Source organism: Ambystoma mexicanum, chromosome 14 (genome assembly GCF_040938575.1).
Source record: "Ambystoma mexicanum isolate Mex_15411 chromosome 14, UKY_AmexF1_1, whole genome shotgun sequence".
Lineage (NCBI taxonomy): Eukaryota > Metazoa > Chordata > Amphibia > Caudata > Ambystomatidae > Ambystoma > Ambystoma mexicanum.
Window position 1 is genome coordinate 559,459,454 of NC_090940.1, and position 24,258 is coordinate 559,483,711.

The following is a 24,258-nucleotide window of genomic DNA, read 5'->3' on the forward strand; positions in this document are numbered from 1 at the left end:
TAGATGTCCCAAAAATTTAGCCAGGGAAGTTTAGGGCTAAGCAGGCCTAGTCATCTCACACCTTCTCCTCGTCTTCACTCGCCGTAGTAGGCCCAGAAATAAAAAAAAATCCAAAATCTGGGCATGGATGTGCAGGTATAACAACTGCCTGCGTTCAGTTTTTCCAAAAATTGGCATGGATGCCTCTCACAGACTCGACCAGAGCTCTGCGAGTTGCCACTGCCTGAATTCAAAATGGCCACCTGACGCGTGGTTTCTGCACGGCCTACGGTGTGAAACGAAGACTTCAAAAGATCTCATTGTCACTGTTGGGATGCTCTGGTGACCCCCATTTGCGATGGCCGTAAGCCCCCAGCACCCACAGACTCACAGGGACAAGTCTGCTCTGCTCGGGCTTCCTGGTCGCACTCCCGCGGCCGGGAATGCCCCCTTTATTTATGATGCACGCAGCGGTGTGCAACATCACGCCGCAGCATGCGCGTCCCTTAAAAGGGGCAGCGCCACAAGTGCATGGAAAGGGGAGAGTGGAAAGTGCAGAGCAGAGGATAAACAGATAAATAATAATACATACAAATTAAATATATAATGGAGCAATAAACAGGGGTAGTGCAGCCAGCAAGTGCTGTATTCACGGCAGCGTAATGCTTGTGTCTTACTTAACTTCTTAAATTAAAACAAAACGTTGACGGTATAGACCTGAAGCCACACGTGACAGCTACATTTCAAAACCGAAGTATGATTTGTGACTAATTTGTTTTAAAACTCCTGACAGCACTGAACCCCACACATGCGTTATCATCCGTCTTTAGGTCAGAGACCAAAGACTACACTTCCCAGATGTAGTAGCGCGCTAAACCCTCTTTGACAGCGTTGCAGCTTGCGGCAGGGTGCTCTCTTGCGTCTGACGTCACAGAACGGAAGAATTTCAACTCAGTGGAAGAAGAGTCAAGATGGCGCTTGCCAGGTAGGATAATATTCCTATAGTGTTTAAGTTGAAAGAGTGGGGTTGCCAGGCCCTTGGAAACTCGTCGAGAACGAATCATAGGTGGAAGAGCAAACGCAATGGGCTCTTGGCACAGGGACGCCCAGGGAATTAAACATACGCACGAAGAATGGGTTACATCTGTTAGCTAAGGCTTGGACGGTGGTTGGGAAAGCATCAACTCTGCCCCCAGTACCCACCCTATGTGCGCCAGAGTTTCATAATTGCTTTATTCGCCCTGGTTGTCAAGCCAGGGAGTTTCATAATTCCTTTATTTGCCTTGGTTGTTGAGCTACCCTTCCGCCTGGCAATGGAATTGCTTACCTGTCACTAGAAATACCCCTCTGCCCAAGCATCTCTCTCTCTCTCTCTATTGAGTTAGTTGCTTCAGTTCTACGAATGTGCCCCTTTGTCGTAAGCAGCACCTTCTCTCAGACACCTTTTTACCACGTTCCTCAAACCCATTCGAGCTTCTGTGTCTTGAAGAGGACTAGGTGGTCCACGTCTTTTTGCAAAACGAATTTTTGCTGATGGTGAAACTAATTCGTTTCTTGCTACACGTACGCTCTACGCAGGCTGCTGAAATGTGTGCCAACATTACTGATCTCGAAGGAATGGGTTTCGGTGACGTTGGTCCTTGTGGCACTAAAATCAGTACTTGCAGAGGCAGTTATGCTAAAAGCAAAAGTTTTATATTGCACCAAATTACCACCGTAGTGGTCTTGGGGTGCAGAGCCTTGTCTGGAAGTTGTCCCATGTCGCCAGGGATATCCAGATCATAGTCTGGAATGGTGTACACAAGCGACGGCTGGAAGAGGGGAAACGTAAAGCAAACATGGATTCGTGCATGACAAGAGAACACAGTAACGACTGGTTTCCCCAAATAACCCTTTCCGTGTGCAGCGAATGCCCTAGCAAAACGAGAAGTCATGTTGTTTTCAGTGCAAGCCCTCATACACAAAAGAAAAGCACATTTAAATTGCTATATGTGACACATTTTACTGTTGAGTATTGTAACAAATGCAAACCAAGCCCACTGCATTTTGGGTTCAAAATAGTTGCATGGTTATATCCTTGTCAATGTTTATGTTCCCATAATGCTTTTTGATTTTCTGCTAAGCAGCCAGGAACTATTGTGCCATTTATCCCATAACCTTTCATATGGAAGATGTGTTGAATTGTTTATATACTGACCGAGAACATATTTTATTTATAAACTGATTTACTTACAAACTGAGGTAGAGCAATGTATTTAAAATATGTAGACTGGATGCAAAGAAGACCAAATAGACTCACTCAGAGACGAGGGAAAACTAGCTCTCCTCCTCCTTCTAGACCTTTCAGCCGCCTTTGATCTGGTGGACCATAAAGTCCTATGTAATCACTTGGACTCGGCTGCCCACTTCTCAGAGGAGGCTATAGTCCGGATTCAATCATTTCTTAGTGACAGGACTATGAGGGTGTTCTCCCCCGCAGCGGCAGCAGACCCTATCCCAATCACTTGCGGAGTGCCCCAGGGATCCTGCGTCTCGCCGACACTCTATAACATCTTCACCAAGCCACTCTTTGACGATCTTGATAATCTGGGTATCACCTACACTAACTATGCAGATGATACTCAGATTCTCTTACCACTTACTGGGGATTACGTCGAAGATCTGGCTCTGGTGAATAGAGTCTATAGCATCGTTCAAGCATGGATGGCCAACCATGGCCTATGCTTGAACGATGACAAAACAGAGCTCATCATCCTGGGCACGGCAGCCCGTATCTCCAAACTTAACCAAAACTACTCCGCCTTCATCATCGATGGTAACACTATCAAGGTCGCCAGAGAAGTAAAAACCCTAGGTTTTTACCTTGATGCGACACTATCTTTCACCAAACAGGTGAACTCACTGTCATCATCCACTGCCTATACATGCAAGTTAATACGAGCTGGGAAACCATTCCTTTCAGAGGACAGCTGTCTTATTCTAGCTAGAGCCCTCATTTTATCGAAATTAGATTATTGCAACGCCCTCTACATAGGGACTACCAAACAAATCATCCACAGAATCCAAGTGCTCCAAAACAATGCACTTAGAGCGGCCCTAAGTATCCCCAGAAGTGCACACATTTCAGATACAAGACGAAAACACAAATGGCTTTCCACCCAAGAAAAAATCAACCTTAAATCTGCGTCCCTTATCCACAAATGCCTAAACAACAAAGCTCCCCGATACCTCTCAGAACGCTTCAACAGGAAAAATCCAACGAGACTCACAAGGACAGCCAGCCCCAACTGCCTCCTAGTGCCCAGATTCAAACTAGCCTCCATTGGAGGTTCCAGCTTCCCAGTTAAGGCAGCACAGTTATGGAACTCCCTACCCCTTGCACTCAGATCTGACCAAACCTTCAATAACTTCAGAAAGAACACCATAAAATGGCTTATTGAGAATGCGACATAGCGTATGTCACTTTATACGTAACGTCTTCTTATAATGTTTGTACTAACCTGCTTTTATTGTTTGATCGCCATAGATTTGACTGTTTAGCTACGCCTTATCTGCACTTGCACTTGCCCTACCCTGCAGATTCGAAATGTCCACTATGTCTGTAACCTGTAACGTTAACTAATCTGTAACCTGTAAACGTTAACTAAGCTGTAAACCTCCTTGTCTCTTGCGCCCTGCTACCCTAGGGTCTGGTGCGCACAATAAATAAATAAACAAACAAACAAACCATCCAAGATCGTGTTGAGTAACCCAAATGACTGTTTGTAGCGTCTCGTGATTTGTATTATTATTACAGTATATTTGTGTGCACCTAGCATCGGCACACAACGGAGCGCTGTACAGGCCATGGTGGCAGTTCACGTGCAGGGGAGAGCGCAGATCGCAAGGGTCACTACAGGGGAGCGGGTAGTTAACAACCGGCAGTAGGAGGGCGGGTAATTTGGCAACAAGGTATCTACAAGTAAACTGGGGAGAGCAGATCACCCATTCTCAGGTTAGGTGCAGAGTAGATTGTGCTGGGATTAGGGAGAAGCCATTCCTTTTAAAGGAGGTTCATGGACTCCATCCCGAAATGTAAACGCGTGATGGTGTTGACAGGGAAGAGGTTCCAGAGTCTGGGTGCGTAGACCAAGTAGTCTTGCCTTGTGGTTCTTGACTTCCTGCACCAGCGCAGTTTGTGTGCACATTCTTGCTTCTGATTTATTGTTAGTGATTGTGTGTGGGAGAGTGTGTGTGCACAATTCATCTGTGTGTTTGGCAGCGAGGTGCTACATCTTGTTGATAGTGACAATGCTGGCTTATGCTGTTTGTGCATTATCATCCAATTTGCTATAGTGAGCATTTTGGAATAAATTGTGGCTGCCTGATTTACAGTGACTATAATGGCCTAGACTTTGGCCACACAATCCAAGTGCTTTTACACTTGAAAAGCTGGTATTTATTATAGACTCTGCTTCATGAAAGGATTTACAGTGGCAATAAAAGTGACTTATGATATCAATGCTGGCATTTGTTGTAACTCTGGCATCATGAAAATGTTGTCCACTGCTACTGTGTACTAATGACATAGCATCTACTATATATATTTTTTTGTGCGTTGTTAATGCACCTGCACTAAAGATATTAACTTCCCTCCACTGACCATGCATCGTTTACAATGCTGTTTCCCATCAGCAGCTGCCCAGCTCTCTTCCCACCACCAAATGATGCCTCTGGTGCTGCCATGCTCATATTATTACTTCTAATACTGGCCGCACACAAAGTGTTGGCAAGGCATAAAATAGACAGTTTCGCATAGCAATGTGCGATGCAATTCTGTAGGTTTGCTAATCAAATTGACACTTGTGTAGCAAAGCTTGCTGTTTAAGTTGCTATGTTCAATCAAAGCACAGTAGCCCTGCATTCCCCTCTTTTCTCTGTTTACTTCAAGTGCTAATGGAGAGAAAGTGCAGCAGTAATCAACTCTTCCACTCTTAAGAGCCAAACGCCTGTGTGGGAATGCTAGCTAAAATTGCATTTTTCTTTTTCAAACAATTGCAGACCAGAAGTGTGATGGTTTTAGTGATACTTTTATTAAGCTAACTATATCCTGTCTGGCAAAGACCAGTATGTGTTAACTTTATACTTATTTTGACAACCATGCAATTCCAATCCTAAAAATGTAAGTTATTATGTAATGCGTAATTACATTATTGGCACTGTAAAACACTGCATCGCCTCCCTGTATTAAAGTACATTTTATGTTAGTGTATGTAAATCCCATATTGAATTTTGTTGATGAAGATCCATATATATAAAAAATAATTTTATTTTATAGTTTATTGCAAACTTTTTACATCATACATTGGTAAAACTCCATTAGGACTCACAATCACCCTACCTATCCCACAATCAATTATTCCCACTATTCCTTCTTCTCCCTCCTCCTCCTCCATAATTTAAACATTTCTTTCAAAAACTGTACCAACATAAAGATTGCCCAAAAGTCTTCTCCGCCCATTAGGAGGTTCCAAAACCTATTTGCCCCATAACATTGTCTTTTCCTTATCCAATCACCCTGCCGTCAAGCCCCTACAGTACACTGTGACGTGTTGCAGCCTTTCTACCTGAGTCTCAGACTGGCAGAATCTACAGGCCACATAATTCGTCTTACAATAGATCCTCTTGATTTCAATGGTTGGGTGCAAGTTAAACCGGAATCTAAGGAACTGTGTCCGATACCAAGTCGAGGGGGGAAAAACTGTAAATATCTGGTCCTGCTGCTATAGGCTTTAACTCTTTCCCAAGAGTCGACTGAAGACGATGGGTATTTCTGTCTTCCATTGTACGGACCCAGTCCAACTCCCAGATTTTTATTTTTTTAAACTTCTTAGGGTTGCTCACTCATGTTTCTATATTCACGCCTAGAGATTCTAGCTTTGCCCTAAGGATTTCAAAAGAGGGAGTCGGTAGCAAGCATTTCCGAAACAATGCGTATAGCGAGATAAGTCCCAACTAATCACAGGTCGCTATCAAGTTTGGGAGCTTTAAGATCTTCCTTCAAAAAAGCATCCTCTACCGAAGCCCAAACTTTGTACGTGATGAAAAGAAAACCCTCTGCTTCAAAATTTCATGCCGGAGTAACTTTGTCTTCATAGGTCTGTACTGGCTCTATTGAATATTTACCAAATCTTCTATGGATAACCATCGCCTGTGATGTCAGCATGGTTGCTTTTTTTTTTTCTTTCTTCAAGGCCAACAATCTCGGGCCACCGTGTCTCCTATTGTTAATGTGGGTCCTGAGATTAACCAGGGACTAGACTTTTGTTAGAGTTTTTTCTAAATATCATTTGTACATACAACTGTCTTTTTTCTAGTTCTTGATCCAAAACCCATGATTTAGTGTTTTTTTTTTTTTTTATTTTTTTATTTTTTTTTTTTTTGGTTGGATTTACCTCAAGGCCATTTTTGGTCCTAAATGTGTTGCAAGCATTTAAGATCTGTTGCAGCCCTATCAGGGTTTGATCCTAAAGGACAATATCGTCCGCAAATACCAATCTACCTATCTTGTGATCACCAATCTTCGGAGGGAAGGCCGTAGCGCATCTAATGATAAGGGTAAGTCAGACATGAATAAATTGAACTGTGTCGGGGCCAACGGGCAGCCAGCCCTGTTTCAACCCTCTCTTTGTGTAAATAGGCCTTGAAAGTAGTCCCTGTGCACTGAGACAGATTCTCACATTGCTGCTGTATAGAGAGATCCAATTGCTGCTAGCAGATGCGTCGGGCAGTTCCAAAGATCAATTTTTGTCCAGAGCAGTTGTCTGTCCACGCTGTCGAATGCCTTTTTAAGGTCTACAAAGGCCATGTGTGTATATATATATATATATATATATATACATATATATATGTGCCCCCCCTTTTTTAAACGCTCTCTCATTGAGAACGTTTAGCAAGAACAAGTTTAGATCCGTTCCTACCTCCTTTTATAAACCCTGTCTGTCTGGTATCATATCTTTTAGAAGATGAGATCCATTTCTGTAGATGACTCAACAATACCCCCACCAAAGGTCTTGCCCAATACATCAAGGAGGGCATTCGGGCAATCATTTTTGGGATCAGCCCTGTTGCCTCCCTTGTGAATTGGAACAATGACTGCTGACTGCCATGATTTAGGGACTCTCTCCTCCTTCATAATTTGTTTGAAGAGAGCCGGCATAAAGGGTGCCCATTCCTCTGGAGCAGCTTTTAGCATCATGTTCATGATGCCAGGGGGCTTGTGTTCTGCTTGGCCTCTTACTTAACACCACCAAATCTATCTTGTCAAATGGTATGGACCATCCCAATGCCTTAGCCTGTGAGAGACTGTAACAGACACTTCCTTTCTTGGCAATTAGTTTCTCAGAGTCGAGAATCCACAGATTTTCTGACTCTATACTAGTCAGAACCAAACTTTCCTCTTTGCTATGATTGTTCTGCAGTTCCCATACAGCTCTTATATCCCTTCTCATTAGCTTCATTTGTGTTACTGCATCTTGTTGCAACAATATTGCCCTATACGATGCTAGCCAGTTTCTAAATGTTTTCTTTCTCTTTTTGATCAGCATGCGAAAGCCCTCGTCCTTATTTCGGCCCAGTGATCTGATCGCTCTTCGGCAAATCTTTTTTTCATTGGACATTTTTTCATCTCAAATTATGATTGGTTTTTTACAGGCCCTTAGTGTTCCTTTTACTCTAAATTCTAAAAGCAGGGGCACATAATCCACCCCCTCATCTCCCACCTCTAAATTCTCAGTTAGCATTCAGAGCTCTAATATCAGCTGGCTTGAGTCTTACTCAATTGCATCCATTAGTAGCTTTTATGACATGTTGCCATACTTTATTCCTTAAGAGGGTGTGGTCACATATTTTTTTTGGCCAAGGTTCTCAAGGATGATACTCTGTCTTAAGAGGAGGTTACAAATACATAATCCAAAATGGACGAGTACACTCCTTTGGGCTTTGTTAACCCCGGCAGGCGATCTCCCTCACACTGTCCATTTAGCATTTGCAGCTCTTTATCTCTTATGTCCAGCTACGCCCAAGCCCTCGCATTTCTACTTCCCTTAGGACCCTCTTCCTTGTCGATCCTAACCCTCTTACTAGACAATCAAGGAGCATTCAGATCTCCCCCACACGTAGTGAATATTGTTTCGACTGGTATTCATCCATGACATGAGTAAAGGCCTGCAAAAACATGTTTGTTTCAATCCCCGCTGGATGCCAATAGATATTCATAATTAGATCCATGCCAATCGGGCTGGAGGGGTCCCCCTCACTCTTAGCCTGGATAAAGGGATTCGGGCATAACCAGTCCAACACTGATAATACTCTCCCATTTATTTTACCAATGTCAGCAGATCAGCCGAGGGCCTCCCTTTCGTTCCACATTGGGGTGGATTGATGTAAGCACTGTATCCATCGTAAACTGGAGCCCTGGCTAGCAAGTGTCTTGCAACCAAATAATATCCATATTTCCAGAAGTTACCTCGATCACTCTCCAAGTGAGGGAAACCTCTGGTGTTCCAAAAGCCTAGCGTCCACCCCTTCACTTGTTAGTTTGCACTTTTTCGATCTTGGTCAGTCCCACTCCTCCCTGATCTCTCCTTGCAACCCCTTCACCATTTGTTTGTATGGACTTTATGGCCCGCTTGCCCATATTACTACCATTAAAAGTTAGTGGACCATCCCACTTGGGTACAAGGCAATCTTCTTCTGAAGCTTCATTTTCGCTATCCATAACCTGTGACTACCAGGGGTTAAGACAAAGTTTACATTTGTCCATTTCTTTTCTGTATTCAAAGACAGATCTTTCCTACCAGATTGTATTGGAGCCCACGCCTCCAATGGCCTTTGTTTAGCCGTGATATCAGTTGGATCAAAACCCCATGGACGTAGTAAGTGGGCTAACCGTAACAAAGAGGATTTAGCCCCTCTCGATGGATGCAAAATCACTCTGTCCATTTTACTCTCGTTCGTGAATTCCACAATTTGTATGTCATCTGGACGGAGGAAGTGGAACGTGATAATATGGCTTCCACACATTGGATCTATTCAAGATCAACCCATCATTGAGGGATATAAACCTTTCCAATCTCAGTTAAAGGCGTACCCTCTCCTCCACCTGGAACTTTGCTGGCTCTGCTTTCTTTTCCCAGATCTCAAATCTCGTAAAAACAATTGCTCCAGTTTTGTCATGTTTCTCTTTTTTCACTGGAGCTCTAATAGCCTCCACACTTTTTTTTACACAATGGGGGCCGGGGGTAGGCCAAGTGTTCCCTTTCGCATTGATCAATTGCCTTCTTTCTTCCAGCGATAAGAAACTGGGCTGGATTTGATCCTCTTCATTCCCCACACTCATCACCATTTGCATCTCATTCAGAGGGCACGGTCTTGCTGAATCCAGGTCATCACAATCATCGGGGAGGTCATCATCCTGGATTGTGAGTAAAGACAGATCGATATCCTCATCCACTTTACAGCTGGACTCTAACTCTAAGAGGGGTGAAAGGCGCCCCTCCGATTTGGTTGTTTCTCTAAGGTCCACACTCTTTGTTGGAGCTCTCTGAGTGACATCTCTTACCGTTTGCCTTTCATTTCTAGTCGTTGGAGGCGTAGTCAGATTTCTCAAAAACGCCTTGGAGCCATTTGATCTTCTTTTTCTCTTAAATGTTGTCATGTTTTTTGGCTTGCGATAAGCTAGCTCAGCTTTGTCCGCATCTTACGTTTCTTACTCTTGTGGAAAATTGGGACAGCATCATGAGCATGAGCACGCTCTCCCTTTGCTTCCCAACCTCGCACTTACCCATGGTTTTGAGTATGCCCCCTTCCTTTAGTGTGTTGGTCGCACTAGTTTTGGCATCCATACTTGCACTCCTGCTTAGCACCGGGATCCTGTGGTTCCATGCCTCCCTTTGGTGGACTAGGCCCCTCTTTTGGGGTTCCCAGGTCGACACCCATATTACTTGGGGGCTATTCCGTCGGCAGTGCTTTTTCTTGCTGGGAGGTCTTATTGCTGCTCATAGTTACCTGAGGAGAAGATTCAAGAGGGCCTATGGGCAGCCGCCTTGCCTTCTGAATTTGTATAGAGGCCTTCACTTGTAGCAGCTCAAAAAGAGTCCAGCAAACGTTTTTTTTCCTTCTCTTTCCATATTGAGTGATGTAAGGTTTTTGTGGATCCAGAGGCACATTCTGATTCCTGATCGACTCTAGATTGCAACAATATAATAAAGTCCTCGATCTCTATATCCATTTTGAATTGATTAAGGCCAGAAGAGTAGAGTGATCCTCCAGGTTTCCATTTATTATCTCGTAGAGCTTTAAAAATGGAGAGAGCTGTTGTTAAGGCCAACATCATATTGTATTGAGAATTAAAAGCTGTCGAGTTAAAGATTGGTGTGGTTCCTTTGGAGGTGCGAAGGGAGAAAACAGATTCCTCCAGCGAGGAGATTGCAGAAGATATTTAAACGAATACACCTGTATTGTTTACCTATTGAGTATGCTCGCAAATCATGGTTACCTTGTAACCTTGTTCAAGCGCATGCATGTCCCAGGGCCAGGCGGCGCTATACAAATAATAAACTAAACTAATGAGAACTTCCTTCAGAGATTTTGACCTTTTGGTGTGATTTTTTTTTTCCATTGATGGCGTGGCTTTTGCAACTGGAGGCGCACATTTTGCTGTGGCACTGGGCGAGCAGCATCTCTGGCATTTCCCTCTGCCAAGCAAGCCGTTTCAAAATCTCGACCGGCCATCTCGGAATCTTCACCACACCCTTTTTGTGGAATTACATTTGTTCCAAGGACTGGACAACTTGGTTTCATACTGTGTTCAACTTTAGTGATGGGTGCCACACTCGCTGGCCTTGCAGTCCACAGACGCAAACGCATCTAGGTGAAGAGCAGGATCATTCATTAACCACTCCACTTGCGGGGATATGTGAACCTGCAAGTTGCCCCTCAAACGTTCTGAGTTCACCTCTTCCTCTTTATTACAAATGTTTTGTTGTTGTTGTCCCAATCTCCTTAGTCTCTTCTCCTCTGGTGACTTATAAGGGTCTGCTCCCTGCCTTAGACACCCTCCCCTCATCCCACGCAAGGTCAGTGTTGGCCACCACTGTCAATATTTCAGCGTCAGTGAGTGGCAAACCAAAATGCCTTTGATGGCAAACCTAGTTCTGTAACTTGCTCGTTGTATACATCTGTGCAATTGGTGTTCAACCTATGAGCTGATCCCCTACTCATTGACTTTCTATCGTATCAGCCTTTTGCTTTATACCAGCTACCGTGAAAGCGAGATGATCACAAACTACAATATTCCACCTAATTTGCCCAGTTCTCTGCTTGCTATGCCATGCACTCAGCGTAGTCTCCTACTTTCTTTCCTCTTACATAATGAATACACAAAGCTAACTAGATGTTTACTCAAAGTATGGATAGATAGTTCCTTCCAGTTGCTACATCTACAGGTCTACTGCACTACCATACACTGTGGTAAGTGTGCAGAGCTCAATGTGCTTTATAATTATGATTGCATTATATATTAGAACATGCCGGAGACAGCTGGCCAAACTGTTTTCAGAGCATTTTTATCATAGCTTTGTGTCCATTCATGCATCTAACCCTTTACATTTTACAGACACTCATATTTTGCCCACTCGCATAGTCAAGTTGACTTTATGAAGGGCGGGTACCATTTGCAAGGGATTCTTGAAACCTTTATTAAACATTTACTCTGTTTGCAGTAAATGTCAAATACAAGTTTCACTGTTAATAGCTGGCCTCTGGGTGGCAGCAGTGTGACCACCATAAAGCGGGTTTGTAGTGAAATGCACCATTTTACAGATGGCGCATTTAAATTTGTTGTCATATGGGTTGAGTGCATTTCTCTTAGGTCAAATAGGTACACTAAGTTACCCGACCTGCAGGTTTACTAGCTAAATTGTAATGAATTTGCAAGTCCTAACAGTTATCACAAATGTCTTATTTTTGCTGTATTGTTGCTCATTTCATTTATACGGTACACAACTTCTGGCGACATTAACAATATTAGTACGACATTGCTAATCAAATGGGTCTGTTTGCTAATCAATAAAATTTTAATTAGCAGATAAATCCATTTTTGAAAACTAATATGCCTTGTGTTAGGAATTACATTCTCCTGGCCATGTTCATGTTTATTAATATGAATTATATATGCGTTAAGCTGGTTGATATGTTTACTAAGTGCACATTCCATCAGCTGAAGAGTTGGAACCTGTAATCATGGGAGACTCGGAGCCCTGAGGATTCCTGGTTCCAGAAGGCCCAGTGGTGGCTAGAGGCCGCTGCTTGTATTGCTGTATGTTCAGTTCCACTTAGTAGAACAAGTCAGGTTTACTTTTATTGTGTCACGTGTGATGATTAATTTAACCACTGGCAACGAGCGAGGGGAAAAAAAACAAAGAACCAGTGGCCTACTGCATCAAAACAAGATTACAATAGCAGAGCGAACACGCCAGAATGAGGGAAAGCGTTCTCTCGTCCAAGCCTAAGGTAAGAGAGGGCATTTTGTGCCAAACGGCAATGCACGTTAACCCTGGCTGGAACATTACAAGTAGTACACTTGAGTGCTTTGAAAAAAAGTTACAGATCTGTGCTTGCGCCGACCATCTATGCTGAGAGTGTCTCTCCCAATCGGGGGAAAGCACCCAAAGACGTTCTTCTATGTGCTACCATATTTGTTGAAGGGTGGTTGCCAGGACAACCACAATTGCGAATTAAGCGAGAGACTTGCACCTCTAACACGCTACGTGCCAGTCTGCTTAGGAAAAAACAGTCAGCCACAAGGCAGATTCATAGCTCAAACTGAAGCAAGTGAGCCTCTTTGGCTGAGAAAAAGAGACTGATTTGGTCTGGCTTAAATAACAAGATAAGAGCACTCGGCACTAGCATGTGAAATGGACACCAAAGAAATAAGAAGGAACACTAAAAAGTGATTTATGTAAAGAGAGCAAAGGAGTCACACCCTTGCCCTTATATGCCTACCCTCCCAATGGCGAATGTACCCAGACCTGTATTTTTCCTTCCATCGCCATGTGAACCCAAAGACCGCTGGGCAGACTGGAGGGATGGGTTCACTAAGTATGTGCTGCCAGTCTTTGGATCTAATTACTCAAATGAAAGAAGGGAAGCCTTACTGAATCGCTGCTTAGGGTCAGCAGGACAAGATATTCTCAAGAAGTTACCTGACCCAATTGGGGCGGAGGTGGCAGGTCCTTAAGAGAAAACCATTGCCAAGCTAAACAAAAACTATGAAGTGCAAGAAAACATTATTTGTGCACGCTACCATTTTGCCACAAGGGAACAGAAGATTGGTGAATCAATTGAGGAATTTATTCCAGCTTTAAGGGGTTTGGCAGTGAAGTGCCAGTTTACTCATTGCCAAGGAGAACATCTCGGAGACCAATTAATGATCAAATGACAAGATAAGGGACGAAATGTGGAAGGAACGCAATCCCACGTTGTCAAGAGCCATTGAGATAGCAAAAAACATTGAACATACCGAAAGCTGCATTAAGACACTCCATGGTGACATAAGTGTGGAGAATCATAAGGGTTCCACTGATGAAGGTGTAATGAATAAAACGTCAAAGGCACAGCTGAAACAAACAGCAATGATGTCGAGAAAAATTGAAAAGCATGGGAGAGAGACACAGTGACGTCTTACCTCGCACCAACAAGAATATGGGGCCCTCCAATGGAATCAAACTTTAGACTGTAAGAGGTGCTACAGGTGTGGTAGTAGTAATCACCTCTCCAATGGCAGAGTGTGTAGCAATTCACATAGTATGTCAGGAGTGCGGACGCAAGGGCCATATTGCTCGCTGTTGTAGGAATTTCAAGACCTTTGGTCAAGTAAGATACATTTCGGAGGATGAAGGAGACAAATGCAAAGCTGTTTTCAACTCTGTGAAAGCAGTGTCTGGGAGAGTGAAAAGAAATAAGCCCTATGCCATGCTAACTGTGAATGGAGTGGGAGTATCCATGCTGATAGACAGTGGGGCAGACTATACCATTGTGGGCATCCAAGCATGGAGAAGCAAGTTTGCCTGCTGGACTTTGTGGCAGCCTGAAATCAGGGTGCCCCCCCCCTCCCCTATGGTGACATTCCCATTGAGATCATTGGTCAATTTGAGGTCACATTTGAATTTAAAGGAAGGAAGGCCACCAGTGTAATCAATGTGTCGCACAAAGGAGGAGAATTGTTGGCATGGGACGACCAGGTGGAATTGTCAATTCGCTTGGATGCACACCATCCTGAACAAATTCTTGCTGTTAAACATGGGGAGAGTCTCAGAGGGAGCCTGGGGATCGCAAACTGCCATCCGGAAGTGTTTGAGAAGAGACTGGGAAGTCTCTGAGGCTTTGTACATCGCTTCAAGTTCAAGAGGGATGCAATTCCCATTTTATCCAAGCTTTGCATGATGCCGTTGGCATTACACAAGGAATTGGAAGGAGAAGATTATCAGGATGGAGAATTAGGGCATTATTGAAAGGCTTGAATCTTTGGAATGGGTCAGTCCCATAGTTGTGGTGAGGGAATCCAATGGCTCAGTGCGACTATGCATAGACTTGAGAAATTTGAACAACAATGTAGTGGCAGAAAAGTTTCCGTTGCCGAGGACTGATGACCTTTTGACAAATTGCTGGGGCTCAAGTGTTTTCCGTTTTGGACCTCAGAGCAGCTTACCATTACATTGAGCTCCATGATGACTCTATGTATTTGATGGCGTTCATAACTCCCATTGGAATGTTCAGATGCCGCAGGATGCAGTTTGGATTGGTGTCTGTGGCGAATGTGTTTCAAAATGTCATTTATAGTCTGAGTTGTAAGAAGGGAGTATCATTTTATCAAGAACATTGGTTTGTGCAGTGAATGTGTAAGAGCATGATGGTCGTTTGAAGAGGGTTCCGGGGATATTGAAAGAGGCAGGTTTAATGATTGTTAAAGAGAAGTGTACTTTCAGAGCCAGCAAAGTAACATACATAAGTCATGAGTTATCTGGAGAAGAGGCGAGGCCCAAACATGAGGCTGTGGAAGCAATCCAGGCCATGCCCTGTGCCAAGAGAAAGAATGAGGTATCTTTGTTTCTGGGTCTCGTAGAATTCTACAGTAAATTTGTTGAGATGCTGTCTGACAAAACAAGAAACATGAGGAGGCTCACCAAGAAGGGGGGGATAGTGTTTCAGTGGGATGGTGCATGTTGTGACGAGTTTGAGAATGTCAAACACTGCATTGTGGAGGTTCCAGTGTTGTCAGAATTTGTGGAGGACCAGAACACTGTGATTTATGTAGATGCCAATGACACTCGGTTGGGGGCTGTTTTGATGCAAGAATTGCGTGGAGAGTTGTTAACAGTAGCATTTACCTCTAGAACGTTGAAGGAAGCGGATATAAGATACTCAATAGTGGAAATGGAAGCTTTAGCATGTGTCTGGCCAGTTAATAAGTTCAGGGTGTATTTGTGGGGCTGTGAATTTACCATTAGGACAGATCATAAGCCACTCATTTAGTATATTTTCTAAGAGTGGTCTAGAAGGTGTTTCAAGGAGAATTATGAAGTCATCAGTTTGCAATGTTTACAATAGCACATGGAGCATGTACATGGGAAGAGCATGTTGTTGCAGATGCACTCTAGATCTGCTTTGAGCAGCAAGCTTGATGTAGAAGTTGATGAAAAGGTTGCAGAGATATTTATGGTAAAGGAAAGTCTCAGAAATGATCATTGGAATGCTGCATGCTGTGCTGATGTGTATCAGTTGCTGCTCGAGTTGGTGAAAAATAATTCATTGGAGTTTGGCGATGTAAAAGATTTTCGGAAGGTAAGGAGTCCAGTTGTGTGTGAGGGATTCTTATTTGTGTAGCGGATGCAAATTGATTGTTCCTAAGAAGATGAGAAGGAATGTGATACTTTTGGGTCACAGGGGCCATGTAGGCTTGGCTAGGACCAAAGGGCTCATTAGAGCGGATTCTTGGTGGCCAGGTGTTGACAGTGATGTGGACGAAATGGTAAGAAATTGTTTTGAGTGTGGTGAAGGTGACAAAGGTCTTGAGGTACGCAGGCTGCCCATGAAAGTCAGGAAGAGTATGAAGGTTCCGTGCGAGAATTCTTTGGATTTACTAGGACCTTTCAGTATCAGAGGAGCCAAGGATACCTATTTTGCTGGTTGTTATGGACCTGTTATCGAAGTGGCCGTAGGTGTGTCCTCAAAACCAGCAGCATCATTAGGTTTTTAGAACCGTTGTTATGGAGGGAAGGTTTTCCCCGTAGGTGTCTGTCTGACAATGGGACGCAATTGGTATCAAGAGTTCAAGGGGTTTTTGGCAAGGTATGGACAGGTGACAACAGATTTTGTATCATCCCCAAGGTAATGGCTGCGTGGATAGGTTTAATCACACTTTGATGGATGCGGTTAGGATTGCAGTGGACACTGGGGAGATTGGATTTGACCATTTATGGAAAGGCCATTTCACTATAGGTTGGCTCCCCATGCAGTGACGGGTGTTGCACCATTTGAGGTCTTGCAGGGTTGAAAACCCAATACTCATTTGTGGTCTGGATGGATGCGTAGCTCCAAGTGTGAGAGGGTGGGCGTAGAGGAAGTGAGAGAGAGGGTGAGGATCAGTGAAGACAAAGCCAAGAGGTGGTTTGACCACAAGTATGGGTGTAGGAGCTTTATGGTCAACCCAGGTGATGTGATTAAGGTTAAATTGCCCATCAAAGTGAGGAAGGGCAATTCTAGGTTTTTGGAACCTAAAGTGGTGGTCAAGGACAGGGTGGTTGTGGTACGGGAGAGAATTGTTGTTTGAAATGGTCAAGAGGAAGGGAGGTGTTAGAATGACAATTTCCTGGCCATGTTCACATGTTTAAGTAGTATGAATTATGTGTGTTAAACTGGTTAACATGTTAATAAGTGCACATTCTATCAGCTGAAGAGTTGGAACCTGGAATCATGGGATACTCTGAGCCCTGAGGATTCTTGGTTCCAGAAGGCAGTTCAGTTGCTGGCTAGAGGCCACTGCTTGTATTGCTGTATCTTCAATTACAAGTAAACCTGACTTGTTCTACTAAGTGTATCGTATCACACATGGTGATTAACATAACGCAATGGTTGTGAGGAGTTCAACCATCCGCACAGGGATTGTCCGCTCGCCTGGGCTTTTTTGAAGTTTTGTAATGAAAATTAATAATGGGAGATCAAGCTCATAAAATGTGTGGGGCTACATTTTCCTCTTACCGCACAATAAACACATAGTCAAGTGTACTGCGGGGGAAACACAGCCTACAGGCGCAGTCCTCCCTGTCACATTTAGCTGGAATGTGACAGCCACAGGTACATCAAAGCATATCAGCAAGTGAGAAGGCAACACCCCCTCCTGCCATGGCAAGCCTAATTCAAATATCAAATGCCCCATGGATCTGGCCTCTCTATTGTCTAAAGTTCTGCTGGTGGCAGCGCATATTGATTAGTTAATTGAAACAGACCTGCGATGGGCCTGAGCGCAGAACGGACAAAAGGACGCAGGACACTTGACACTGCTTTGATATGCGATGTGTCAACTTGAAGCTGGCTCCGACCCCTCTGTATGAAGGGCAGTGAATGGCATGTCTGGGACAACTGTTTACAGTAGGCCACTCCTGCAGTATGTGGTAAAAAGGCAGAGCCAGAGTGACAGAGATGGAGAGGCCATGCTAGGCCCCTATTGTGAGAGTGAAGCTGGCTAATGTCGAGTTCCATTGAAATATAGAAGCCAGTACAAAACAGTGATTTCGTCATAGGGCCTAGTGAAATTAGAGAAATTATGTCAAACTGCAGCGTGCATGTGGAAAGAAAAAAAAACACATTTGAAACACTGTGCATTTGTAAGATAAAAAGGATAAGGGATGCCTGGCATTTAGAAATTATGGCAAGTGACAGGTTGTGTTTATCAGGAATAAAGAGGCTTAACCCTTTAAGTGCCATAGGTATTTCCCCCCAGTACCAGGGCCTTTTTTGATGATTTTGGTATGTGGCCATTCAATGGCTTGTGACTTTTTTTGTTACATGAGATATCTTGGCCAAATTTGGCTCCTTTTTTTTCCCCACATGTAGGCAGTCGTAACCCCACCCAGGAATCCTAGGTTGCTGTAGGGGGGGGGAGACAGAAAATAAGCAAAAAGGGCGAAAATGTTGTTTTTTAAAAAAAAAAAATGCCAATGAAATGATGTACAAAGAAGCCTGTGGTTTTTTTCCTTGTAAGAGCTAGGAGCAAATGGTTTGCTGTGCTGAATTCCCCAGTTTCCTGGCTTTCAAGAACAGGTTGAGTGGAAACGAAAAAAAAATTTTTTTATGTGGTTATCAACTGTTTTGTGAGAGGTGGGCGATTTTGGCCATGTTTGCCCATTGGACATGCATGGACGGAATGGAAGAAAAGTGTAGGAAAGCCGAATTGGAGGACAAAACGGCATATATTTCTGAAAAGTAGACAAAATTCCAAGTTTAGGAAGGGGTGATTTGCGTAGGTCAGGCAACAACTAGGTAGGGGAAAATGCCATAGATGGGGGGGGGGGGGGGCGGGGAGAGGGGAAGCGGGAAAATGACTAAACAAAAAAAAAGGTATGTGTTGGACATGGTTGGCTTGGTACGGCAATGGCTTTTATGAATTTTGAGAAAGGCAATGCTCTGCTACATTCCCCCGACTCTTGCAGTTGGGAGAGCACACATTCTTTGCAGTGTTTTACAAAACAAGCATTCCCACAAGCCGAACACTGAGCCATGGTACACAGGAGTTTTACGGTCATGGCCTGAACAGACGCACTTAGCATGTGTAAATCGGGAAAACCAATGTGGTCAGGAACGGCAAGCATACATTTTTTTGAAAGAGCACAGGCAGACCTTTTTCAAGGGTAGGTGACTTGTGCAGGTTACAAAAATCTATGGTGGCAAAAGCAGTGACTAAATGTAGGTCACCTTTGGGGAAATTAAAGGGTTGTGTGAAAAGGGCACCAGCAAATGGGTTAAAACGTTATGAAAACCACACAAACACAACAACTGTTATACCTTACCGCGTTCCCACAGGTGTCCCGATGAAAACGGTACCTCACATGTGTGGGTGCACCTACCTGGGGCGCAAAAGGAAAAGGGTAACCCGCTGGTAACCCCAAGCCTTTCTGCACAGGCTGTTTTGTTCATGTGGGCAACCAACAGATTTGGGCCTAGGGTGTCGAAGCCAGCAAGGAAAACGGGGAACCCCATGCATTTCCCAAAAGAGGGCACCCGTGGGAATCCACAGAGGTCTGCCTTGCGCAAATTGCCCCAGTTTATATTAGCCACAATCCCTGACACTGTGATATTTGGTGGGGAAAAAAACATAGTTCACTTTGTCTGGGGTTCTGGGTGATAAATTCTAGGCCGCTTCGCGCAAGTCAGCCCTCTGTGCATTCCCACGGGTGTCCTCTTTTGGGAAATGCATGGGGTTCCCTGTTTTCCTTGCTGGCTTCGACACCCTAGGCCCAAATCTGTAGGTTTCCCACATGAACAAAATGTGCTGTGGCGAAAAGGCTTGGGGTTACCAGCAGGTTACCATTTTCCTTTTGCCCCCCGGTAGGTGCACACACACATGAGGTACCGTTTTCGTCGGGACACCTGTGCAAACACGAGAAGGTATGACATCTGTTGTTGGCGACGTGTTTCGGTGAGTGGACACAGGGAAATGTCTCTGAAATTGGCTGGAAATTAAGACAATTCTCAGACATTACGCTCTGGCCACCCACAGAACACACCGCCAACAACACATGGCCTACCTTCCCGCGTCACCAAACGTGTCCCAATGAGAGGCAGACCTCTTGTGTGCAGGTGTCGTACCTGAGTGACAATGGGTACATCATTTGTATAGTAACTTCTCTGTAGTGTGCTCAGGAAACAGTAAAATATTGGTAGTAAGCCATTTCACATGCACCTTTCCTCACACTGCCCATACATACCAGTCACAATGCAGTTGGAGACGCAAGGTGGGATTTAGCACAAGGAGGAACCTCCTTGTGTAGCACAAGAAGGATCGTCCTTGTGAACAGTGATGCCACGACAAGGCACCCACCGGATCACTGGCCATTCATATCCGTTTCGTGTCTGCAGTCAGTTGGCATACATTTCAGCAGTTGCACTTCTACCAAATCACTAGCACCAGAGCAAGCGTATCTGCACATGAGCATATCTACACACTTATACCACATGGACATGTGCTTACAATGCAACCGTGTCTCTAGCAATAACTTAACTATCATTTGGCAGCAATTGTATAGCAACTGTGTCTGCATTCAAACGTATGTGCCTGAAATCGTATGTGGACACTGATAGCAAGTGCATACTGGCTCACTTGGCTACCCTGCCCTAGAGGCGCTATCTTCCACACCAACTTCGCGTATGCCCATAGCAACTCTGGGCAAACATTCAGATGTTCAACCGTACTCACACAAAATGCACACCCTGCAACATGGCAATCATTTCTGCAGTGCTGGAAAAGTGCATTCACAGAAATTACATCTGCATGTTCTTTGTATCTTTACCTCATTCACACACCAATCATATCCATTTAATTCCTACAGATGACCTGTCACTTGCACCACACATAACATTACTCACAGTAAAACAATCAACAATATAGCCGGTCAAGTGGCACAGCGAGTAGAGCGCTCGCTGTGACTTCCGCGCAGAGCCTGTTAACGCAGGTTCGAATCCCGGCGGGGCCAAACTCAGCCTTTCATCCTTCTGAGGTCGATAAAGGGGAGTGACCCAGAGTGCTCTACCCTTCTTCTCCATGGCCTGCCTCAACTAGAGGGGGTGGAGTGGCATTCCTTTCAGATGTGCGCCTGAAGTGGAAGGAGCCTAAATTGCGTTACTTTGCAAGGCACACCTCGCGCAAACAGAGCTAGACTGCCTTTTCCTTGTAATGCAGACCTGAAGTGAAAGGTACCGGGGGTGATGTCTCTTTCCCGGGCAGGCCTCAAGTGAAGGGAGCAGGACTAGCATTGCTTGCCAAAGCATGCCAAAGGGGAGTAAACCAGAGTGGTGTCCCCATCTACTCCAAGGGACACCTCAAGTGGAGGGAGCTGATTGGCATTCCTTTTTAAGATGCGCCTGCTTTGGAAGGAACATGACTTGCGTTACTTTGCAAGGCACACCACGCGCAGAGGGAGCTAGACTGCCTTTTCCTTATGAGGCAGACCTGAAGTGAAAGGTACCGGGGTGATGTCTCTTTCCCAGGCAGGCCTCAAGTGGAGGGAGCATGGCTAGCATTGCTTGCCAAAGCACACCAAAGGGGAATGACCCGCAATGGAGTTCCTTTCTTGTGCATGGCATGAGTAAAGGGATCCGTAATGATTACTATTTCGCAGGCACGCCTCCAATAGGAGGAGCGTGATTAGCGTTCCTTTGCAAGTCACGCCTTGAGCTGAGGGATCTAGACTGATGTATATTTCGTAGGCAGGCCTCAAGGGAAAGCTACGGCTGTGGTTTCCTTTTTTACAAGGCAGGCCTCAAGTGGAGGATGCGGGACTAGCAATGCTCGTGAAGGCACGCTAAATCAAGTGAAGTGAGTTGACATCCTGTTGCATTTTCATTGAAGGTACACCTCCAGGTCATGGTGCAAGAGTGCCATTCCTTTATAAGACATGCACAAATTCAGCGGCTAAGAGTCCCTTTCAAGGAATGATGGGCATTTTCGGAAATCAGTCGATCTCCTAATATTTTTCCTTTGTATGATACAAAAGGAAACAAGGCTGAAGGCAGAGGGCAGGCTGGGAAGGGCATTGGAGACAGTACACCCGAGTATCCTTCCTCTTTCCTTGTTTTGTACACACCTTACATTTTCGGTAAGGTTGTGCCTACGTGGGAGTGGAAGGCACATAATCACTAAGTGTTGCTCTTGCAATCTGGCCACATCTTCCAACTCTGGAAAGGAGGGAATTTGTACATGAACCATAGCCGGAGATTGAACAATTGTTAATTCAAAGTCCAAAAAGGAGAGGTTGTTTTGTGGAGTAGCTGCACGGTACACCACATAAGTATTGTACGTTGCCATATGCACAATGTGTGTGGCTAACTTTTTGTACCAGAAACGCGACTTGCGTTCAGCACGGTATGACTCAAGCACTTGGTCATTTTTGTCTACTCCACCCATGTACTTGTACTCCAGAATGCAGTTGGGCTTCCACACTTGCTGAGTCTGCCCGCGCGGAGGGACTGCTGAAGTACTTTCATCATGAATAGTACTTAGCATGTACACGTCCCTTTTGTCGCAGAATTTCATTGCCAACAATTCATCCCACCGCAATGCCATACACTGTCCCTTGGCCAACTTCTTACACACAAGTTGTCTGGGGAAGCCTTTGCAGTTACTGCAGATTTTACTGCATGCCAGTGTGCCCACATTGAACAATTCCTTGAACAGTGGAATTCCTATGTAGAAATTGTCTACATACAAATGGTGTCCCTGGTGGAGCCATGGTGTGAGAAGATCCAAAACTATCTTCTCATTTGTCCCTAAATGGGCTGGTCAGCCCGGATGGTTTAGGGTAGAGTCTTTACCAGTGTAGACTCTCTTGCTGCAGACATACCCAGTGGTACTTTCACACAACATGTACATTTTAATCCCATATCGTGATCTCTTGCTAGGAATGTATTGCCTGAATACTAGGCGACCTTTGAACAACACCAACGATTCATCAATGAATATGTTCTGGCTGGGAACATACACCTCTGCAAATCGGTGAGTGAAGTGGTCCAGAAATGGCTGGAGTTTGAAGAGCCTATCAAAGTTTGGGTCCGTTCTGGGTAATGCTGAGTTGTCATTGAAGTGCAACATATGGCGCAGTGTTTGAAAGCGATTTCTGCTCATTGTAGCTGCAAAAAATGGGCAATAAAGTGGTGCTACAGTAGACCAGTATATCACGACAGACGGCTTGTGATCACTTCCCATGAGCAGAATGAGACCCCAAAACTTTCTCATTTCAACATCGGTTGTGGGAACCCATGCTTGTGCTCTGGGGTGGGGTTTCAGCGTGGGACCCCTTGACCTCATGAACTGTGCAGCGTATAAATTGGTTTGCTCAACCACATCTGCAATTAACCCATCATCAACAAAAAGGTTGAAAAAATCAATAGGCTGAAACCCATCTGTATTCACTGTGCACCCTGATATACCGGTGAAAGGGGGCACAACAGGCTGAGCCATTGCTGGAGGCACCCAGTGCGACTCTTCAGCCATGTCAGGAACTGCCACATTGCGTGGCCGTCTTGCACGTCCCCTCCACTGCGTGTGGGAATTGTGCGAAAAGGTGGATGCACTCTTCCTTCCTCTTTGTCATCAGATAATGACGATGATGAGCTGGAGGAGGGACTTTCATCAATGGACAACTCGCTTCCCTCCTGACCCTCAGATGCACTATCTGTTTCAGATTGCATGTCCACCTCTGTGCCTTGCTCTGATCCAGACTCCATCACTGCAGCTAATGCCTCTGCACCAGACATTGATCGCTGAGAAGCCATGAGTACCTTCGCTATGGAACCCTTCACTCTCCAAAGACCAGATAAAGACTGAAGCAATAAGTATGTGTGCTTCTCAAAGTAAGTGGTATTCAGTGCCACAAACCTACTCCACACAAGTACACCAAAAGGTGCAGACTTTGCTCACAAACTGTAGCAGCCCTCTGCTATATGACGTACTCCCTGCATGCTACAATAAACGGAGTACTACTTTGCAAACACTCGCGTGAAAGGCTAAGGACCAGCTGATTGCTTTCCTACAAGTGAGTAGACGGCTACAACACACCTGCACCTAAAAGAAAGACAACAAAAAGCTAAGGGCGATGTCCTCTTCCGCAAAACTTTACACAAATAAAAGCGTGGGGATGAGGATTGCAGCCACACTACCTATTCAGAAATGGCCAACATGCTTTGCACCATGCCCTCCTCCATGGGATGCTGGTGGTTGGGAAATGGAGGTGAGAAGCAACCATGCAACGTATTAGTGATTGGGTGAGTTGAAAAGCCATAGACATGGAAGATAACAAAAGTACACGGCAGGCCCTTCCAGGCAACTGCTGGCACACTTTTTGAGAAAAAACACCTGCTTATTCACAGAGGGGTGTCTGTTGTAAGGGGAAAGGTCACAAGGACGAAATGAATGCAAGGCCAAGCAAATTGATTTAGGCTGATGCAAGTGGTGATGGGTAGTTAAGA

At 44.7% G+C, this 24,258-nt stretch overlaps 1 protein-coding gene across 2 annotated transcripts in view; it reads left to right on the forward strand.

Moving 5' to 3' along the window:
* The first annotated feature begins 847 nt into the window (after positions 1 to 847).
* SNW1 (SNW domain containing 1) overlaps positions 848 to 24,258 on the forward strand; it is a 300,010-nt gene continuing 276,599 nt past the window's right edge. Inside the window, exon 1 of one of the 2 annotated variants that reach the window (XM_069637912.1) lies at positions 848 to 964. In XM_069637912.1, the coding sequence (XP_069494013.1) occupies positions 951 to 964 (14 nt within the window). In that variant the 5' untranslated portion in view covers positions 848 to 950. The remainder of the gene's footprint in view (positions 965 to 24,258) is intronic. The other variant, XM_069637913.1, reaches the window with a different exon arrangement.